Source organism: Salvelinus fontinalis, chromosome 10, assembly GCF_029448725.1.
Source record: "Salvelinus fontinalis isolate EN_2023a chromosome 10, ASM2944872v1, whole genome shotgun sequence".
NCBI lineage: Eukaryota > Metazoa > Chordata > Actinopteri > Salmoniformes > Salmonidae > Salvelinus > Salvelinus fontinalis.
In genome coordinates this window covers 31,804,264-31,827,615 of record NC_074674.1, presented here as the reverse complement: position 1 = coordinate 31,827,615, position 23,352 = coordinate 31,804,264, and the positions used below count along the sequence as shown (strand labels likewise).

Genomic DNA, 23,352 nt, shown 5'->3' with positions numbered 1-23,352 from the left:
ACAGCCCATTGGAATGGCTAAACGAACTAGAGGTAAATCCTTTCTGTTTTTAGGACTACAAACTGGCGAGATTTATAGCAAAGATTATGGAAATACTGACAAGATACATGTCTCTCTGCCCTAACAATGGGAGTCGTTGTTTACAAAGCGGCATGGCAGGCTGTCTATCTCTCACCTTTCTTTGGATTGGTGGATACATCTTGTTACTGTAATCCTTATTTGAATATTCAATAAGGGGTTGTCGACCAAATTCGACACTCATTAACCTCCATACTAAAACTTCTTACTTGGTGTGCGAAACAAACAAAAAATGTCACCTGCTGTCTATTGGCAGGTGTCCATTGACCCAGCTTTACTCTACAAAATGTGTCATGGAAATGGCAGATATAGGATAAATGATCTAAAGATAGCCTACACTTCTACAGGGGTGGATTTTCTTGATTATGACAAATGTTGATGGAAACAGTGTTTTTCCGAATAAGTAATCATTGGCGAATACTTTTGCAGGTAGGCAGAACACGTGATGTCATCATGTAGCCTTACTACACCCTCCACTCCACATTTAATTCTAAATGCCTACTGTTTGCAAAATCTTTTTTTTCTTCAACTATAAACAAATAATGCTTCTTTGCAGGACAAGGATTGCCCTGACTTTCAAGAATGCCTGAATTGTTTCACCTTGCTTTTTTGGATGGCTGGATGCAAGTTTCACCATCCAATTGTTACAGATCTACAGGAGTGCAAGTCTCACCATGGCACGGACCATGGTGATACATTGGCACATGATAATTATTAGAATATGGCAAATATTAGTCAATTATTGTATTCTATACATGCGGGCTTGCACGGGCCACCTGAGACATAAAACAAATAGGTGGAAGGGCACACAGGCTTTCGCCAATTTATTCATGCACAATTTTCCTAAAAGGGTAATGGAAACACTTCAACCACTACATTTTTATAAGACACTGTAGATTTTTGCAAATACGCAAAAAGGCCAGCATCCTGGAGTATGAGTATCTTCACTGTTGACATTGAGACTGGTGTTTTGCAGGTACTATTTAATGAAGCTGCCAGTTGAGGACCTGTGCGGCATCTGTTTCTCAAATTAGACACTCTAATGTACTTGTCCTCTTGCTCAGTTGTGCACCGGGGCCTCCCACTCCTCTTTCTATTCTGGTTAGAGCCAGTTTGCGCTGTTCTGTGAAGGGAGTAGTACACAGCGTTGCATGAGATCTTCAGTTTCTTGGCAATTTCTTGAAAGGAATAGCCTTAATTTCTCAGAACAAGAATAGACTGACGAGTTTCAGAAGAAAGTTATTTGTTTCTGGCCATTTTGAGCCTGTAATCGAACCCACAAATGCTGATGCTCCAGATACTCAACTAGTCTAAAGAAGGCCAGTTATATTGCTTCTTTAATCAGGACAACAGTTTTCAGCTGTGCTAACATAATTGTAAAAGGGTTTTCTAATGATCAATTAGCCTTTTCTAATTCTAAACTTGGATTAGCTAACACAATGTGCCATCAGAACACAGGAGGGATGGTTGCTGATAATGGGCCTCTGTACGTCTATGTAGATATTCCATAAAAAATCTGCCGTTTACAGGTACAATAGTCATTTACAACATTAACAATGTCTACACTGTATTTCTGATCAATTTGATGTTATTTTAATTGACAGAAAATGTGCTTTTCTTTCCAAAACAAGGACATTTCTAAGTGGCCCCAAACTTTTGAACGGTAGTGTACAGTCGTGTCCAAAAGTTTTGAGAATAACACAAATAATAATTTCCACAAAGTTTGCTGCTTCAGTGTCTTTAGATATTTTTGTCAGATGTTACTATGGAATACTGAAGTATAGTTATAAGGATTTCATAAGTGTCAAAGGCTTTTATTGACAATGACATGAAGTTGATACAAAGAGTCAATATTTGCAGTGTTGACCCTTCTTTTTCAAGACCTCTGCAATCCACCCTGGCATGCTGTCAATTAACTTCTGGGCCACACCCTGACTGATGGCAGCCCATTCTTGCATAACCAATGCTTGGAGTTTGTCAGACTTTGTGGGTTTTTGTTTGTCCACCCGCCTCTTGAGGATTGACCACAAGTTCTCAATGGGATTAAGGTCTGGGGAGTTTCCTGGCCATGGACCCAAAATATCGATGTTTTGTTCCCCGAGCCACTTAGTTATCACTTTTGCCTTATGGCAAGGTACTCCATCATGCTGGGAAAGGCATTGTTTGTCACCAAACTGTTCCTGGAACGGTTGGGAGAAGTTGCTCTCGGAAGATGTGTTGGTACCATTCTTCATTCATGGCTGTGTTCTTAGGAAAAATTGTGAGTGAGCCCACTCCCTTGGCTGAGAAGCAACCCCACACATGAATGGTCTCAGGATGCTTTACTGTTGGCATGACACAGGACTGATGGTAGCGTTCACCTTGTCTTCTCCGGACAAGCTTTTTTCCGGATGCCCCAAACAATTGGAAAGGGGATTCATCAGAGAGAATGACTTTACCTCAGTCCTCAGCAGTCCAATCCCTGTACCTTTTGCAGAATATCAGTCTGTCCCTGATGTTTTTCCTGGAGAGAAGTGGCTTCTTTGCTGCCCTTCTTGACACCAAGCCATCTTCCAAAAGTCTTCGCCTCACTGTGTATGCAGATGCACTCACACCTGCCTGCTGCCATTCCTGGGCAAGCACTGTACTGGTGGTGCCCCGATCCCGCAGCTGAGTCAACTTCAGGAGACGGTCCTGGCGCTTGCTGGACTTTTTTGGTCGCCCTGAAGCCTTCTTCACAACAATTGAACCGCTCTCCTTGAAGTTCTTGAATATCTGATAAATGGTTGATTTAGGTGCAATCTTACTGGCAGCAATATCCTTGCCTATGACGCCCTTTTTGTGCAAAGTAATGATGACGGCACGTGTTTCCTTGCAGGTAACCATGTTTGACAGAGGAAGAACAATGATTCCAAGCACCACCCTCCTTTTGAAGCTTCCAGTCTGTTATTCAAACTCAATCAGCATGACAGAGTGATCTCCAGCCTTGTCCTCGTCATCACTCACACCTGTGTTAACGAGAGAATCACTGACATGATGTCAGCTGGTCCTTTTGTTGCAGGGCTGAAATGCAGTGGAAATGTTTTGGGGGGATTCAGTTCATTTGCATGGCAAAGAGGGAATTTGCAATTAATTGCAATTCATCTGATCACTCTTCATAACATTCTGGAGTATATGCAAATTGCCATCATACAAACTGAGGCAGCAGACTTGAAAAATATATTTGTGTCATTCTCAAAACTTTTGGCCACGTCTGTCTGTCTGTCTGTCTGTCTGTCTGTCTGTCTGTGTGTGTGTGTGTGTGTGTGTGTGTGTGTGAGACGTCATTACGCCCAGAAGTTTTTATCAACCCAAGATAAATGGAAACATACCCTAGCAGGCAATTGTCACATCTATTTTGTAAACGTCGACAAAAAAGTAATTGGACAAGATAATGGAAACAGTTTATGTGAAGTATGCACTACTACTGCCTCACCAGTTTATTCAGGACTTCTTCATCCTCAATAGCAGATAACTGCTGACTGGTCAGTATGCCTGACGGTGTGTCACCGGGGTTCGTTTCGGAGGTCTCGTTTGCATACACAGCACCCGCCACTCCCTCATCAGGTCCCGCCTCCATGTCCAACGTACTGTACGGGACTTCTAAATAAGGTAAAGAATGGAAATAAGGGGGCTCCAATGGCAAGAACTCTTACAAAAATATCCAAAGAGCCAGAACATATAACGTCATTTGTTTGAATTTGTATTTATTATGGATCCCCATTAGCTGCTGCCAAGGACCTCTTCCTGGGGTCCAGCAAAATTAAGGCAGTTATATACATTATTCAAAACTATTACATTTCAAAACAGATTTCACAACACATTAAGTGTGTGCCCTCAGGCCACTACTCTACTACCACATATCTACAACACAACATCCATGTGTACATGTGGGTGTGTATGCATGTGTCTGTGCCTGTGACCCTTCACAGTCCCTGCTGTTCCCTTAGGTGTATTTTTATCAGATTTTACTACTTGCACAAGTTACTTGATGTGGAATAGAGTTCCATGTAGTCATGGCTCTATGTAGTAATGTGCACCTCCCATAGTGTGTTTTGGACCTGGGGACTGTGAAGAGACTGGTGGCATGTCTTGTGGGGTGTGCATGCTGGCTGATCTGTGTGCTAGTAGTTTAAACAGACAGCTTGGTGCGTTCAACATATCAAAACTTCTCACAAATACAAGTAGTGATGAAGGCAATCTCTCCTCTACTTTGAGCAAGGAGAGATTGACATGCATTTTAATATTATATGTTGTTGATGGATCCATGGCAAGCAGTTGCATAGCTAGCAGACATACAGGTAACTGCCATACAGGTAACCCCAAACAGCAAGCAATGCAGATGTAGAAGCACGGTGGCTAGGAAAAACTCCCTAGAAAGGCCAAAACCTAGGAAGAAGCCTAGAGAGGAACCAGGCTATGAGGGGTGGCCAGTCCTCTTCTGGCTGTGCCGGGTGGAGATTATAACAGAACATGGCCAAGAAACACTTGAAAGGAAACACTTGACTAAATGAGGGATACTAAATATATTGAAAGCTGGTGCTTCCACACAGTTGTGGTTTCTGAGTTAATTAAGGGACGGATCAACATTTACATAATGGGTATCTGAAGGAAAATGGGGGAGGGTCATGCTTTTTCAATTTCAGTCAAGGGGAGGGTTTAGTGTTTTTGTGTATCTAGTCCAGGGGAGTGTCATGCAATTTGAAATGGATGAAATTTCTATATTTCTCAGTGTGTTATAATTAGTTGCTTATTAGCCTATATATCGATGTGTGCCCGGTGTCACCCCTCATCTCTGATTCTCAGCTGGGGCTATATCAAGTGTGCCTATAGGCTATTTAGTGTGGTCTCAATCAAATGATCCGTAGCCTATAGGCTAAGAAGTGCATTCTCGGAGAAGCACAGAGCAAAGTTATATTTCTAAGAGAGCTGCTGGGATGGTGTAAATATATCTAGGCTGCATTACACACGGCAAGGGACATTCCCACCCTGACCCTCGGCCTGCTCTGCTCTTGCTGATCAAAACATGTTGTGTGCTGTTTAACCAATGGCTGTGCTGTTTAGGGCTACAGTGGTTGTTCAGGAGGAAAGTCAAAGGTTCCTTTTGTAAATAATTTTTGATTAGGCCTAGTCCAAAAAATGCTTTATCTTGCGTGCGGACTAGCCTATAGCCTGTGTTCTGTTCAGTTTGAGAAGGAGAGTGTGAAGATAAAGAGGACCAGAGGTCAACTTTGATAGCGTGCTACTACTATAATTTAATTTATTAAAAACAATATGTTTCTTGCCCATGATATATTTATCAGAGTTATTGACCTCACAATAAACCAGATTTGAGTAACTTACATTGTTGTGCTGAAACTTGAAGCAGCAGCCATGGCACAATCAATCAGAAATGGAAGCTCATTGTGCTGAAAGTAGGCAAATTCTAGTTGCCATGTAATGCTGACAGGACAAAGAACAGTTTCTATAACTGCATATCTAAGTCTCTGATCTGTCCAATAAGTGAGGGTAAATGGTAGACATGTTCTCTGCTATCCACTTTGTTGTAATTATAATTTTGGGTATAGTGAAGGGTTCAGGGAGGGTTTAGGTAAAGTATACTTTGCATAAAGGGAGGGCCATCCACTTTCATTTCAAAGAGGTCCAATTTTCTCCATGTAACCCTTATTATAAATAACATTAATTCCCTAAGCAACAACATGTATAAAAATGCCCAGTTGCCCATTATTTTAGCTACCATGGCTAGAAGAGATCTCAGTGAATTTAAAGAGGGGTCTCAAATGTGCATAGGGGGTTTAAAGTGTGTGTGTGTCTCGGTCACCAGATCTGAACCCAATGGTGAAGGTGCATAAAGGTGGAGGAATTAAAATATGACGTCATTGTTATTAGCACTACCCACAGAGTTCTTAAACTACGGCGCGCAACATGGTCCAACGTGCCAGTAAATCAGCACAAACAACTTTTTCGTTTTTTCTAATTGCCGCCGTCATTGAGCTAGAATTGGGATCATGTATACTGTGTTAATGCCGATACAAAACAAGAGTAACGGAGAACAATGTACAATACGTAGAATTTAGCAAACAAGGCATTTGTGATAAGTACATGGGGGCCGCCGTTTTTATGCACCTTCCCTATTGAACATTTATGGGAGATTCTGGAGCAGTGCCTGAGACAGCATTTTCCTCCACCTCCAACAAAACCCCAAATTATGGAGAATTGGTGTCGCATCACTCCAGACACTTGTAGAATCTATGCCAAGACCCAACGCCCTATTGATGCCCCATTAAGACACTATGTTGGGGTTTCATTTATTTTGGCAGTTACCTGCACATAGGCCTACATTAAACATATGATAATCTTCAACCATCTCTCTCTTTTCCCTGAACCAGAGGGACATCTGAAGAAAGGCAGACTAAAAGAGCAAGACAAGTGGTCAGAGGTTGAGGATAAAGTGTGTGTGTGTGTGTGGGTACAGTATTTGCGTGCTAGAGATATAATGTTTTTGGTGTGTGGAGATGAGAGGACTAGCCCTGTCTACATGAATCATTATAAGTACATACCATAATTAATTTAAGATAGTTATATAATTACATTCATAAAGCTAACAGGGTTAGGCAGCATTGACATTTAGAGCGCTTGGGACTATAAGGTTCTATCTGCATTTTTGTCTAAATTAAGTTATTGATGTAGCCTTGTTCTGTTCAAGGCTCTCTACCTCTATAGTACTAGGAACACCACCATTTATGTTAAGTTCAAAAGAAGACTAAATACAAAAAAAATTGCTGACACCATTCAAACCAATTAGGGTTCGGGAACTTGAAAGACAATTTCAGAATCATCTTTTTACAAATAGAACCTTATAGTCCTAACCTCTAGATTTAAGTTTCAACACCCAGTGACGTGCAGATAGCAGCGTTCTCATAATGTAAACGCATAACACCATCTGTTCGACTTGTAGTCTGTCCAGTAATCTGAATATAAACAGTGAGTGGGTCTAAACTGACATAAACCATGCTGCTCTAGAGAACTGTTTGTGTTAACACTGAAGTGCCCTTATTCTCTCTGCAACCAGCCTAGACCAGCACACAAACAGTATAAAACATGTACAAATATAGTAATCTAGCTTCGCACATTGTAACACCAATCATCCATGAAATTTACAGAGGAAAATTTATGGATAAAAAGACAATGACAGACAGACAGACTGATATAACTACACACACAGTAACTAAACATACAGTACATGAAGGGTAACATCAATTCATATAGAGGAAGCTAAAATCTGTTATAGAAATTGAGACAACAGGAGAGTCAGAGTGATAGTGTCACACACCTACCTGTTTTGTGGGTTCTGTCTGTGTCTTGGTGGACAACGCAGCAGCTGTTTGCGGCAGGTGATGGAGGCTTCAGTATTTACCCTGATGTTCAGTTCAGTACCCCTGTCCCACTTTCTCCTCTTCCTCAGACTTGCACAGGAGAGTGCTCAGCCCTTTAACACCACACTCCCTGCCTCAGAGTTGGACCAGGATGGAGGAGGAGGAAAAACAGAATGAATCATGGGACTGTCGGTCCTCTCCTCCCTCACTACTTCCTTCAAAACTCTTCTCCTCAATTGACTCTTATGTCATGCAAAACTTTGAGGCATAACTAGAGAGAGTACCATGTCTTTGTAATGACACCATTTTGACAAAAAGCTCTTAATCAACTCAGTGGGTGAGTGAAGAGTTGTTTAGAGAGCCCTATATACAAATAATTTGAAAGGAAGTGAAAGGGTTAAATACAAGGCAGAAGGGGAGCAACAACACTGCCTTATTCAGGCAAAAGGCCTGTTCACTGTTTACAGAGAGCCAAGACATCCCTGTATTGAAAGACAGAACACACACACATTTGGCAGAAGATGGATAGCAAATCCAATCTACTCTCATTATGCTATTTTCACAAGGTTGAGACTAGTGATGGGGGGGGGGGGGGGGGGTCGATACAGTTACATATTGAGATATTATTTGACGATATACAATGCATTCGGAAAGTATTCAGACCCCTTCCCTTTTTCCACATTTTGTTACTTTACAGCCTTATTCTAAAATGGATTAAATAAAAAAAAACATCCTCATCAATCTACACACAATGAAAAGCAAAAACATGTTTGTAGACATTTTTAGCAAATTTATTAAAAAAAAACAACAGAAATACCTTATTTACATAAGTATTCAGACCCTTTGCCATGAGACTCGAAATTGAGCTCAGGTACATCCTGTTTCCATTGATTATCCTTGATTGGAGTCCACCTGTGGTAAATCCAATTGATTGGACATGAATTGGATAGGCACACAGCTGTCTATATAAGGTCCCACTGTTGACAGGGCATGTCAGAAAAAAACCAAGCCACGAGGACAAAGGAATTGTCTGTAGAGCTCCGAGAAAGGGATGTGTCAAGGCACAGATCTGAGGAAGGGTTGCAAAAGATTTCTGCAGCATTGAAGGTCTCCATGAACACAGTGGCCTCCATCATTCTTAAATGGAAAAAGTTAGGAACCACCAAGACTCTTCCTAGAGCTGGTGGCCTGGCCAAACTGAAAATCGGGAGAAGGGCCTTGATCAAGGAGGTGACCAAGAACCCGATGGTCCCTCTAACAGAACTCCAGAGTTCCTCTGTGGAGATGGCAGAAACTTCCAGAAGGACATCCATCTCTGCAGCACTCCACCAATCAGGCCTTTATGGTAGTGGCCAGACGGAAGCCCCTCCTCAGTAAAAGGCATGACAGCCCACTTGGAGTTTGCCAAAAGGCACCTAAAGGACTCTCAAACCATGAGAAACAAGACGCTCTGGTCTAATAAAACCAAGATTGAACTCTTTGGCCTGAATGCCAAGCGTCACGTCTGGAGGAAACCTGGCAATATCCCTACAGTGAAGCATGGTGGTGGCAGTATCAAACTGTGTGGATGTTTTTCCAGAGGCAGGGACTGGGAGACTAGTCAGGATCGAGGGAAAGATTAACAGAACAAAGTACAGAGATCCTTGATGAAAACCTGCTCCAGAGCGCTCAGGACCTCAGACTGGGGGCGAAGGTTCACCTTCCAACAGGACAATGACACTAAGCACACAGCCAAGACAATGCAGGAGATCAATCTGCAAAAATGTCTAAAAATCTGTTTTGCTTTGTCATTATGAGTTATTGTGTGTAGATTGAGGGACAAATAAAACCTTGAATCAATTTTAGAATAAGGCTGTAACGTAAGAAAATGTTAAAGTCAAGGGGTCTGAATACTTTACGAATGCACTATCGTTTTGACAATATCGCAATATTATTTTTGCGCTAGTTGGCTGTACCTGCACCACAACTCCAGTATTTCTCCTTCATATCTTGTTCTAAATCCTCTTAAATAGGGAGCACTTTTATTTCCATGTCCCTCTACAGTAGACATTTGGTGAGAAATACGTTTGGAACATCGAATCGCTACATGTTGGTACCGAAGTATCATGATAATATCGTATCGTGAGCTCACTGGCAACTCCCAGCCCTAGTTGAGACTGGGGGATTTTGAGGTCAAACATATCAGTAACTAGGGAAATGCCTCCACCACGTGGTAAGCTCAACTAAATACATACAGTACAGTACATAGGTTAGTGCTATCTGGGAACCTTGGGACGACCCTACCCATACCTTAACCATACCAGTAGTGTGGCCATCTACTTTACCAGTGTTTTCGTTTAAAAAAAAAAACTGTACTTTGTGTTTGCTTAGTGTGTCTAGACATGCCATTTAGCTTTTTGTTAATCTAAAATAAGACAGGAGACATATGTTCTTGAACTAGTATATTTGAGCCAGCCATGATTGTAAAATACATAAATATATTAAAATGATTTACATTTAACTTTTGCAGACATCAAAAACAGTACATACACATGAGCCCTATGCTGTAAAGGCAGCATCTCCAAAACTCGTCAGTGCAATATGAGCTTTTCCCCACCCTCAAAGATAACTCCGTATGAACATGCAGCCTGACTAGTCAAACCGACTTTCAGTTTGACAAATCAAACCACGATCTGTGAAGCTGGTTTAGTCTATATAGAGATATTCTAAGGGCTGTGTGATTGAAAAGCCCTCATCGTCAATCCAAAGGTAATAAACCAAATTGGCTTTTAAAAAACAGTAGGCAATTTGACAGAATATAAACAGTTGACAAACCGTGGTTGTGGGCAGACATGCTTTCAGCTGCTTGATCTCTCTTCAACTGCTAACTTACATAAGTCATTAAACAAATGGTCTTTAACAAGCCATGTTGAAGACTGAGGTATTTAAACTAACATCAATAACAAGACCCTCTTGATACAACTATGAATGTTAAAACAAATGGGTGACTGGCATTAATCTTATCTTCATTCAACGTCTCATTTATCAGGTCGAGGCTGGTAACAAATCATTCTGTGTCTACTGCTGTGCATATGGCAACATATTAGGGAAAAAAAGAACAGGTGGGTAACAAAACATATATAACCATTTCCCATTAGAGAGCAACTTTGTTGTCCAGTGTCTATCCGAGGCTGAACAGAAGCTAAACCAAGAAGTCAATGTTTGGCACACCGGAAGGTTCTTTTGACTGGGGAAGGAAGATTAGAAACATCTTCATTCAACACCTTCATAAGCTCCTTGCTGTACATTGGCCAGACATGCAATTTTACACCTGGATCTGAGTTATGCAAGGCCTCCAGTCACATGACTGTTTGCCAAGTGACAGACCAGTTGATTAGACCTCCAGTTACTGAGTGACCGCTGTCATATGTCAATGCCATAGACCAGGGTTTCCCAAACTCTGTCCCCCCACGTTTTGTTTTTTTACGCTAGCACTACACAGCTGATTCAAATAACCAACTCATCAAGCTTTGATTATTTGAATCAACTGTGTAGCGCTACAGGCAAAAAAAACTAACCGTACACCCAGGGGGCCCCAGGACCAACTTTGGCAAACCCTGCTATAGACAAGAGAACATAAGAGCTTTCAAACTTCAATTACATATTTTTTTTATGTAGATGGCAAAACAAAAACATCCTCTTTGTCCTTTCTAAGACCAATAAACAACACAATGCTCCTTACCCAATTCAAAAAGCAGAAAAAAAACGAACAAACAATAAAACTAAAATGTCTTAATAAATATTCAAATGTATTGTAATGGGAGTTACAATAACACTGTCCAGCAGAGGTTATAATGGAGACTAAATGTAAAAGGTTAAAAATAGAGGCACCCTCTGAGTGGAGACATGAGACCTGGCAGAGTAGACATTTCTATTCGGCCCAGGAGTGGCGGTAAGGAGAGGAACATGAAATCCTTTTTAATGATCTCTCCCAGAAGAAAATAACTGTACTAAAGAGGAGTGAGACTCCTTAGAGTGAATGGGCCTAATAATAGAGGTTTTCTGCAGTGAGAACTGCTGTTTAGGTTGGAGGTTATTAAACTGATTATAAGAGGTTCCTTTTATTAAAAGAGGAAATTCAATAAGAGGTCGCTGAGCAGGAGTGCCTGCCCTCAGATCTGCGCTTCACTATGCAGTAGATTAACAGTGGCTCACTGACCTCCATGCCTACAAACAGCCAACAGAAATGATATGCCGACCCTGTTAGCTTGCATGTCTCCACCATTGTAAACGTTATCTAGACAAAAGCTATAGCACTATAACAAATGCTACACCCCCCATATTAAGATCCACCACATAAAAAGCTGCCAGGAAACCTCTTTCACACTGATACAAGACCAGGGGAAGGATAGGTAACAGTACCATGCTTATTTTTTTATTTGTGCCCATCTATATGAGGTGTTCCTAGTCCTTCCCTCCCAACATCCCATTGAGCACTCATTTTGAACATTTTCACAGTGGAGTAGTGAGAGCAACACCTCATGAGATATATCACATTGTTTGTGTGCTCATGCATGCATATACCAGTATGTGTGCACGTATGGGTATTAGAACAGTGAAAACTCAACTGTCACTTTCATAAAGGCATCAGATTTTTTAGTCAGCTGGCCTAGACTGACTTCTCATTCTATGAGACCATGGCAGAAATAAATACATTGGCACAGTGAAGAGGTAAAAACGACCCAACAAACAAGTTCTGTCACTCATGTCATCATCATCATCATCATCAACTATAACCTCAAAGCCCATCTCCTGATCCTCTCCACAGAACCACCTGACTTAACTAACCCCGAAGGACAGGGTTGCTGTAAACAGTCCAACTCCTATTCTCCTTCTCTCTTCTTCTCTTTCAGTCTATCTTGTCCTCTCGCTTGCCATCGGCATCCCTCCTCCCCTGCTGGTCTTGGGGGGGCTGTGATGGGCCAGCGATGTCCTCCTCCCTCCCACGAATGAGCGCCCTGGCTTTGGCTCGCCGTGCGTCCATGTAGTCTGAGATAAATTCAGAGTTCTGGTAGATGAGCATGCCGGAGAGTGTGAGTGCCACGCCGACGCAGCTGAGCGCTGACATCTCGTTGCCGAACAGCAGCTGGGAGAGCAGCAGGTTGCCCACAACGCTCAGGTTGCCAAGGATGTGCAGGGTGACGGCGGAGGTGAGGGTTATGACGCAGCAGCTGGCCAGGTTGTACATGACAGAGCCCAGGCAGCTGAGCAGGATGAAGAGCCACAAGTTGTGGTCGTAATGCATTGGAGACTCTAGCACGGCCCAGTTCTCCAGGGCCAGAGCAGCTACGGCCAGGATGCAGAAACTGGGGATGGACATCAGGTAGAGCAGGAACACAGAGTTGATCTTCTCCTCCTGGAGCAAGATACCTGAGAGAAACACACACAAAGAAAACCATTTAAATATAACCTACATAGAGACAGAACACACACACACAAAAGTAGGCTTAACACGCAGTGGTTAAATACAAAGTCTGCCACATCTGCCATGTTCAGAACATCAAAATGTCAAAGGTTTGTGAACTCGGGAGTAGATTTCACATCATGAGACTAGCAGGCTCATTATCATTACAGCTCTGTACTGTACACGCTGTACACTGACAAAACAAGTAGGTCAAAAGCAAATATATGAACAAGTTCATACTGGTCAAATACAGAACCAGGATTCAAATGACACATTGTTCCTTCTCTGAACATAGCTAGGAGATTGGTCAGATGATTTTAACTAGGACACCACTTAAGCCAACATAAACCTCCAGCTGACATCAATTCCTAGGGGAAACAGAACACATTATGATTCCTTACCTACGTTTGGTATTCATAAGTGGATGGACATTCTGCGCTTGACAGTATGTAATGTAGTGATAGCACTTAATTACAGTAAACAGGTTGGAGCTCTCTGCCTGTTCTTTTGAGTGCTCCAACCAATGTTCCCTCTAAGTTGCGGGCCTGCGAGGGTGTGTGCAGCTACCCACAGGACTGCGCACAGAAGAAATATAAGCGTGCGGAGAGAAGCACAAGATTGAACTAGAGTTTCCCCCGTTAACACTATCGTTTCACTTTACTGTGGGAATTGTGATCAAATAAATGCAATACTAGCCACTTTCAATGCAACAGGCCACTCACTACAAAATGAACTATGCAATACTTAGCATGCAAAACTAACTATGCAAAAGATTTTGTTGTAGGCAGAATGCATCGGAGTAGGACTCTATTGCATTGACAGGCATGACTCAGGCCCATATTCTACACAGACTGGTGCACCATAACCAATCAGAGCTGTAGTAGGCCTATATCCAAAACAGACCATTGCCATATATAGATCTGTGCCATTCACTTTTAACTTTTTTGTTTATTTCACCTTTATTTAACCAGGTAGGCTGGTTGAGAACAAGTTCTCATTTACAACTGCGACCTGGCCAAGATAAAGCAAAGCAGTGCCACACAAACAGCAACACAGAGTTACACATGGAATAAAAAAACATACAGTCAATAATACAGTAGAACAAAAGTCTATATAGAGTGTGTGCAAATGAGGTAGGATAAGATAGGTAAGGCAATAAATAGGCCATAGTGGCGAAATAATTACAATATTGCAATTAAACACTGGAGTGATAGATGTGCGGAAGATGAATGTGCAAGTAGAGATACTGGGGTGCAAAGGAGCAAAATAAATAAATACATTATGGGGATGAGGTAGTTGGATGGGCTATTTACAGATGGGCTATGTACAGGTGCAGTGATCTGTGAGCTGCTCTGACAGCTGGTGCTTAAAGTTAGTGAGGGGGATATGAGTCTCCAGCTTCAGTGATTTTTGCAGTTTGTTCCAGTCATTGGCAGCAGAAAACTGGAAGGAAGGGCAGCCAAAGGGGGAATTGGCTTTGGGGGTGACCAGTGAAATATACCTGCTGGAGTTCGTGCTACAGATGGGTGCTGCTATGGTGACCAGTGAGCTGAGATAAGGCGTGGCTTTACCTAGCAAAGACTTCTAGATGACCTGGAGGCCAGTGAGTTTGGCGATGAATATGAAGCGAGGCCCAGCCAACAAGAGCATACAGGTCACAGTGGTGGGTAGTATATGGGGCTTTGGTGACAAAACAGATGGCACTGTGATAGACTACATCTAATTTGCTGAGTAGAGTGTTGGAGGCTATTTTGTAAATTACATTGCCGAAGTCAAGGATCGGCAGGATAGTTTTGACACACTGAACTCTGAGAAGTAGATGAACCAGGCGAGGCAGTCATTTGAGAAACCAAGGCAGTTGAGTCTGGCGATAAGAATGTAGTGATTGACAGAGTCGAAAGCCTTGGCCAGGTCGACGAATACAGCTGCACAGTATTGTCTCTTATCGATGGCGGTTATGATATCGTTTAGGACCTTGAGCGTGCCTGAGGTGCACCCATGACCAGCTCGGAAACCAGATTGCATAGCGGAGAAGGTACGGTGGGATTCGAAATGGTCAGTGATCTGTTCGTTAACTTGGCTTTCAAAGACCTTAGAAAGGCAGGGCAGGATAGATATAGGTCTGTAACAGTTTTGGTCTAGAGTGCCTCCCCTTTTGAAGAGGGGAATGACCGCGGCAGCTTTCCAATCTTTGGGGATCTCAGACGATACGAAAGAGAGGTTGAACAGGCTAGTAGTAGGGGTTGCAACAATTTCAGCAGATCATTTTAGAAAGAGGGTCCAGATTGTCTAGCCCAGCTGATTTATAGGGGTCCAGATTTTGCAGCTCTTTCAGAACATCAGCTATCTGGATTTGGGTGAAGGAGAAATGGGGGGAGCAAGTTGTTGTGGGGGGTGGAGGGCTGTTGACCGGGGTAGGGGTAGCCAGGTGGAAAGCATGGCCAGCCGTAGAGATTTGCTTAATGAAATGATCAATTATCGTGGCTTTATCGGTGGTGACAGTGTTTCCTAGCCTCAGTGTAGTGGGCAGCTGGGAGGAGGTGCTCTTACTGAACTGAATTGTTACAGTATGTGCGTTCATGAATAGAAGCGCTTGTTTTGACATCAAAGCGAGAGCTTCATGTAGTGACGTGTGCACATTTGTTCATATCCTTTGTTAGTTAGTAAGTTATTAGCCCAGTTATAGATCATTTGTAGGCAGCAATGGGAGAGTGATTCGTTCCTACAAGAGCACCAAACGTGTGCATTTCTAGACATCCTTGAAAAGCCAGTCAGGTAAATAGATTTATTTTGTCCTAAAGGGGCAGTATTATATGGGAATAATTATACATTTTATTTTGTAAAGTGGTTTCTTGCATCAAACACCACAACAACATTTTCAGTCACCTCCTTGTCTGATGGACAAGTGGATAAACAGGTTAATGTCAAGCCCTGCATGTTTTTTCCCCCCAAAAGTCTCATGGAATGTAGGCCTACATTGAACACCACACATTGGCTGATACTGTAGGCTGAATGATAGAACAGCTATTTCCATGTTAAAATGTTAATGTCTCCATTGTTTTTGATGGTAGGCCTCTCTGATAGGCCTACATTATGGTCAAATAGCCACAGTAGCCTACTTGACCACCGTTAAAACTAACTTAAAGCGAGTACAGCCTCAGTGTTCACAGTAAACGTGAGCCGGAAGTTGCACAGAAAGTTCGCATTCAGCAGCCCCGAAATTTGCTCAGTGATGAAAAAAATGAGAGGAAACATAGGCTCGAACCTGTTTACCAGGCAGGGATTAGTCCTTTTTGATACGTTTTCCATGGGTAAACTGTCAGTAGTTTTGGAAGTTTCCTTAGCAACAGGCAACACACCATCTCTAGCTAGACTGGGTGTGTCACTTGAGGAGTGACTCAGAGCATGAGTAAAATGTTCCAACCCTAACTGCAGTGTGGGAAGTTTAATATGATCATGGGATTGGAGGGAACACCAAAACTACACTGATAGAGTATTTCAGTTAGGGGCATTATCTTCCACGCTCTTGAAGGGAAAGTATTGAAGTACACAGGGCCATTCTGATTTATTCCAACATAACACCCATACGTTAATTGCTTAGGCCTACCACAGTTATACAGACAATGTGTCAACACTCACCAGAAATGAAACATAATAACTATTATAAAGGGATAATAAAAAGGTAGCAGCTGGGACTTTACTCACTTTGCTGGATGGTTTTGACACCTCTCAACATTGTCGCAGCGAATACGAAGAAGCAACCTGTCTGGTCGTACTGGACCTCGCCCATAATGCTGAATGAGGCTCCCAGACAGATGGGCATCATGGCCGTGTATTTGAGGATGTGATGCTGCTTGCCCAAGATCAGGGTGGAAATCGCCAGGGTGAAGATTGGCGTGGTGGTGTAGATAATTTGCGCAAAGGACAGCTGGACATAGTTCAGACCCACGTTGCCAAACGCAATGCTGGCACAAAATGTCAAGCTCAATAGAAACACCTTCCATTTGGCGCTGTTGGTAAGGTCCTTATGCTTGTCAACACCGCCTTTGTGCTGGAGCATTCGAAGTTTAATAAGCCAAAAGTCCACCACTATTGCTGTCAACATGTGCAGGGCCGATAGCAGTAAGGGGTACCTGAAGTTGTACACTGCAAATATCCATTTGTTAAGACTGGAGATGGTCGTCCCCGTCACAAGCCAGACAATGACAGCGGACAGAAGGTGCAGCATCTCCCCCAGTGGCCTTTTCCCCGTCTTGCGCCGGGTCGCCTCGCATTTAGAGAGGCCATCGGTGCTAATCATGTTCTTTTCATCCTCTTTTCTGTAAGACAAACACATCTTGACTTCGTAATGCAATAACATCACATCTGCACAAACTGTCCCGATTGCATAACCCTTTTCGATACGGTCGGCGTTAGCTAGCCGTTTTCAGCTGTATAAAATGTCCCTCATCCTGATAATCGTCTCACAAAATAGATCTAACCTTAGCTAACTAACTTACTTGAGACTATTCTGTCGATTACATATCCATAGTTTTCGGTGTTGTTTTGCTGAGGTAAACAAGGCTTTTTTTTACACCAGGCTGAGACACGTGTTACTGTTTTGCATAGGAGATGGTTGTGTAACCAAATATTAGTGACAGATGCTAGCTAGAGTGCAAGACAAGTGCGAAGTGGTGGGTAGCAGGAGATTGTTCTTCCCTTGGAGAATTGCGGACTCTCCTACATCCTCTACTGGTGCGTCCGTGATTGGTTACAATTTAAAGTCCCCAAATGATGACACAGAAAAGTTTCCAAAGAGTATTATATTGGCTACATTCAGCTGGCTATATTTATCCTACCGTTGTTTGCCATGAATTACGTCGCCAGCCCAGAAATCAAACGGCCACTCGCTCTTGCAGCGGCTGCAGTTGCAAGTAATGCCCATAGATAGAAACTTACTTCATGCGAGGGGTCTCGTCCTATCAGCAGAACTACGACAATTCCTATACATACATTGTTCACACATTGAAAAGATGAGGCCCCGCAAGGTTCTACACAGCGAAATGAGTGCACGGACCTAGCGTCATCATTACGCCCTATTTCACATGCTTTGCGTCATCCGTGAAGTACCGAGGTAAAACTAGTTTATATTGGATATTCGGTTCTCTTGTCAAAGCATGCGATGGCTATGAAGATGGTATATTCTGAATTGGATGAATGGAGAAAAATCCACACTTTTTTTATTTTATATATATAGCTTTCAATTTAACAGCTCTTACACCAAGCGTGCCATGACAATTGAAATGATATATTCTGAATGAGGGAGTGGACAAAAAAATCCAACGTTTTTTGTTGTTGTTGAAATGTATTTATTTTTATTTGCTTTCAAGCTTCAATAGCACTTACACAAAGCGTGCCATGACTATGAAAATGATATATTCTGAGTCATTGGAGGATGAACAAAATCTACCGCTTTTTTTGTTGTTGTTGAAATTTATTTTATTTTCATTGGCTTTCAATCTTCAACAGCTCTTACACAAAGCGTGCCCTGACTATTACAATTATATATTCTGAATCGGGGATGGATGGACACATTTTTTTCCTAATACATTTTTACAATAAATATATAATTATCATGGTCATGTCACACTGTGTTATAGCTATTGAAGATTGAAATCCAAAATCTTATTATTTAAAAATAACAATAAAAGTCAATAAAAATGTGATGATTTCTCTCCATCCACCCCTGATTCAGAATATACCACCTTCATAGCAATGGCATGCTTGGTTCAATAGGTATTGATGAGAAAATCAATATCCACCTAATATCGAATATGTGGCGATGTTGGCTAGCTAAGCTCATGCGCAGAAATAAATCATCGGGTCAAACGGTCGTCTAGCGCCGAACTGCGCATGTGCACGCCATCAACACAAAGGTGTCACTTTCACGAGGTTGGATTAATAACATGTTCAACTACTTAAGACATTGGCTCCAATCGAGTTGTGCTTTTAGATTGCGAAAATTAACAGCTAAGGAATATTTTTACTTCTCAAACCCCGGCCTGGTCTGCTTTGATAAGCGTTCCAGGAAGTCTCGCGATGTTGCGTCTCTGGGTTTAGAAACTCTGTGCCTATTCTATCAACTTAATTTATTATATAAACTACCCGTATACCTAAACAAGTCCGATTCAAACGTAATGTCAGACCAGAAAGGCCTGATAAACGATCACAGAATCGCCAGCTAATGTTGCCCACTGCAACAATTGACCAGCTAAAATAGCGAACGTGAACCATGTTCCCCAAATGTAACATTACGCGGCAGCATAACGGCATTAATGACTATTAGTTATGCCTTTTGGTTACATTTACCTCTGTAGTTGTGTATCTTTGTCTTGGTAACATCACAAAAAACATCCCAGGCGAACGAGCTGAGCTGACTGCTTGTCTGCCTCAGTGCCTCGTTATCGCCCGATCAGCTGTACCGGTCACGTCACTGCTCTCTAACTGGAACCAATAGATATTCTTACAACTCTGCAATCAGAGATATTGCACATCGTTACAACACTGTATATAGACATAATATGACATATGAAATGTCTTTATTCTTTTGGAACTTAGGTGAGTGTAATATTTACTGTTCACTTTGTTTATTTCATTTTTGTTTATCAATTTCACTTGCTTTGGCAATGTTAACATTTAACCCATGCCAATAAAGCCTCTTGAATTGCATATATATTTCTTAAAAGGAAGAGATAAGAATGCCTGCGGGAATGGAGAAACATAACGCTCCGCCCAGCAGACTGTCGACCAATCGCGTTCACGTTATCATGCTGCGTTACGCGGTTGCTAAACTAATCGTCACGAAATCCCTTCTAAAAGCCAGGGTATGAGTCAAGAAACGTTCTTATTTTCCTCGAAAGAACACAATGTCACGATTTCAAAGCTATACGATATTGCAGAGAACAAGTTCATTATGAAATATATCGGAAAAGATTTGTAACGTTGTACCTCTTGTTCACGTAATTCATGCTAATGTTGTTTTTTGGAGCTAACGCCCAAATAACTCCAATTGACTCCTTGATGGAGCGATCTCCCTGTCCCGGAATCACCCAGAATGCACCGCGCGGCCAATTGACAACGTATGGGCAAATGTACACACGACGGGCGTAAATACGATTCCAATGGAGTTTCCCATCTCCTCAAAAGTATTTCTGCTGCAATCACCCTCTTCTTATTATTATTATTTTTCTTTTATTTTGCCCTGTTTATCAAAAGTTTTGGAAAAACTTCTCAATAGTCAACTGACTGGCTTTCTTGATGTCTATAGTATTCTCTCTGGTATGCAATCTGGTTTCCGCTGAGGTTATGGATGTGTCACTGCAACCTTAAAGGTCCTAAATAAATGTCACCATTGCCCTTGATTCTAATCAATATTGTGCTGATATTTTTATTGACTTGGACAAAGCTTTTGACACGGTAGACCATTCCATTCTTGTGGGCCGGCTAAGGAGTATTGGTTTCTCTGAGGTGTCTTTGGCCTGGTTTGCTAATTACCTCTCTGAACGAGTGCAGTGTATAGTCAGAACATCTGCTGTCTCAGCCTCTGCCTGTCACCAAGGAAGTACCCCAAGGCTTGATCCTAGTCCCCACGCTCTTCTCAATTTACATCAACAACAGCTCAGGCAGTAGGAAGCTCTCATCCATTTTTATTCACATGATACAGTCTTATACTCAGCTGGCCCGCCTCCGGATTTTGTGTTAAATGCTACAACAAAGCTTTCTTAGTGTCCAACAAGCTTTTTCTGCCCTTAATGCCCTTAACCTTGTTCTGAACACCTCCAAAAGAAAGGTCATGTGGTTTGGTAAGAAGAATGTTCCTCTCCCCACCGGTGTGATTACTACCTCTGAGGGTTCAGAGCTTGAGGTAGTCACCTCATGCAAGTACTTGGGAGTATGGCTAGAGGGTACACTTTCCTTCTCTCAGCACATATCAAAGCTGCAGGCTAAGGTTAAATCTATACTTGGTTTCCTCTAACATAATCGCCCCTCTTTCACCCCAGCTGCCAAACTAACCCTGATTTGATGACCATCCTACCTATGCTAGATTACGGAGACGTAATTTATAGATCGGCAGGTAAAGGTGCTCTCGAGGGGCTAGATGTTCTTTACCATTCGGCCATCAGATTTGCCACCAATGCTCCTTATAGGACACATCACTGCACTCTATACTCCTCTGTAAACTGGTCATCTCTGTATACCTGTCGCATAACCCACTGGTTGATGCTTATTTACGCCTTAGGCCTCACTCCCCCCTATCTGAGATACCTACTGCAGGCCTCATCCTCCACATACAACACCCGTTCTGCCAGTCACATTCTGTCAAAGGTCCCCAAAGTACACACATCCCTGGGTCGGTTCTCTTTTCAGTTCGCTGCAGCTAGCGACTGGAACGAGCTGCAAAAAACACTTAAACTGGACAGTTTTATCTCCATCTCTTCATTCAAAGACTTAATCATGGACACTCTTACTGACAGTTGTGGCTGCTTCGGGTGATGTATTGTTATCTCTACCTTCTTTCCTTTGTGCTGTTGTCTGTGCTCAATAATGTTTGTACCATGTTTTGTGCTGCTACCATGTTGTGCTGCTGCCATGTTGTGTTGCTACCATGCTGTGTTGTCATGTGTTGCTGCCATGCTATGTTGTTGTCTTAGGTTTGTCTTCATGTAGTTTTGTGGAGTTACTCTTGTCGTGATGTGTGTTTTGTCCAATATTTACATTTTTAATCCCAGCCCCCGTTCCCGCAGGAGGTTTTTGCCTTTTGGTAGGCCGTCATTGTAAATACAAATTTGTGCTTAACTGAATAAAGGTAAAAAAATATATATATATTCTTCTGCCGCCACCTACAGTATTGACTGTGCATCAGCCTACTATTCTGTAGTATGAATTCATTACACTTTGTGAAAAAATTGCCCTACCAACTATCCCTGCACCCATTACAACCTCACCATTATTACTCTACTTTGGCCCTATCTGATCTTACTCCAGGCCTGCAGCCTGGGAGGGCGGGACACTATAGTTCAAACGTCTGATAACTCTATTGCAGTAAAATCTCGTATGGCAAAGTACTTCTCTGCAGCTGCCACCACAATATCTATCCTCTGTGATTAACGTTCCATTCCTGCTGTACAATTGACAACCATGGCCATGAACGCCAAAACAACAACCTTAATGAAGCACATGTTATTCCTATCACTCTCTATTGGCCTTGGCCTACTCACAGGGACTAAGGATACCTCACCCTGGACCGACCTTCCTCTACTACTCTCTGCACTTCGTCCGCATACGACACCTTCTGCACTACTCTGATGATCAGAATCATCATCATCAGGACAAGGCTCAAATTCGACAGTCTTCACCGAACCTTCCACCGCAGTTCATTCATCCTCACTCTCCTCACATTCAATTTCCTTCTGTAACTCTTCCAAAAGTTCTGTGTGATCCACCACTCCATATTCACTCAAAACATGTTCCACTTTTATCCTTTTTTCCTACCCCCCAACGTATGGCCACACCAGCAGCCACAGTCTGATAAAACAATCACCCTCTCTTTGTTTACTGGGACAGTAACAAAGAAAATATTACCTTAGCCTGGACAAGAGCTCATAAAACCTTTTACAGTAGGCTAAGCTAAGGTAAAAACTACATAAAACATCACACACTCACAGCTTACTTGCTTTGCTTGCCTCTTAGGGCTATCCAACTTATATCTTTGACACTTATGCGTTGCCCACGTTGGTCCCTGATACAGTATAAAATATCAGTCTATGGCCATATTGCTACATGTCTAGATAGAAATAGGCCTCACCTAGAAACCTGCCGATAGAGGAGTACGGAGGAGCTGCAGAGTGAAACACATACTGAAATGCAACTGAGAGGAATAAGAAGCGTTACTTTATTATGCAGTGTCAGTACATACAGCACACTTCTTCCTCTAAAGGCGTTTGTTTTTATATAACACTTAATAAAACATGTCTGCACAAATATGAATTAACCTAAACAGAGCACTCAATGTACACAGTGAACAAATGTTGATCTACTGATTGTATTAAAAAACAAACAATCCACCAATGCAAATATAGCACATGGGACAGAAATCACAGTGAGATTGTTCCCCCCTTTACCACAGCACCTTGCATTCCCACCCCCTAGTGAGGAGTTGTATGTGAAAAACAGAATGCATGATACTCTGCCTCAGTTTGGAACATTCTGTTCTCAGTGTAGAATACAGTACAGATGTTATCTTGCCAGTGAGCACGACACCACCGCCTTAAAACAGCCAAAAGGACTGTATGTTGACTGATCAGCAACAAATTGTGCAAACTTTCACATTTGTTCAGATAAAGGTACCACTCAGATATTGTTCAGATAAGCCACTGTAATGCTTAATTCCAAAATGAT

The 23,352-nt window shown here is 42.2% G+C and overlaps 2 protein-coding genes across 7 annotated transcripts in view; both read right to left on the bottom strand.

The window, feature by feature from the left end:
* Positions 1–7,627, bottom strand: part of LOC129864026 (smoothelin-like) — a gene marked incomplete in the record, with an annotated part of 16,562 nt that extends 8,935 nt beyond the window's left edge. The window contains 2 exon segments of the mRNA XM_055936569.1: positions 3,533–3,699; positions 7,434–7,627. Of these exon segments, the coding sequence (XP_055792544.1) occupies positions 3,533–3,676 (144 nt within the window).
* A 2,273-nt stretch (positions 7,628–9,900) lies between these two features.
* Positions 9,901–20,003, bottom strand: LOC129864025 (solute carrier family 35 member E4-like). Of its 6 annotated transcripts, XM_055936565.1 has the most exons (4): positions 19,903–20,003; positions 19,264–19,425; positions 16,621–17,234; positions 9,901–12,881 (listed from the first exon to the last, which is right to left on the bottom strand). In XM_055936565.1, exons 3-4 carry the CDS (start codon positions 17,213–17,215, stop codon positions 12,361–12,363), a joined length of 1,116 nt encoding a protein of 371 aa, XP_055792540.1. In that variant the 5' UTR covers positions 17,216–17,234; positions 19,264–19,425; positions 19,903–20,003; the 3' UTR covers positions 9,901–12,360. The 6 variants fall into 6 exon arrangements, with proteins under 6 accessions (XP_055792540.1, XP_055792538.1, XP_055792543.1 ...); XM_055936563.1 differs by lacking the exon at positions 19,264–19,425 and having other exon boundaries at positions 19,903–20,002; XM_055936568.1 differs by lacking the exon at positions 19,903–20,003 and having other exon boundaries at positions 19,264–19,862.
* Between the last annotated feature and the right edge of the window lie 3,349 nt (positions 20,004–23,352).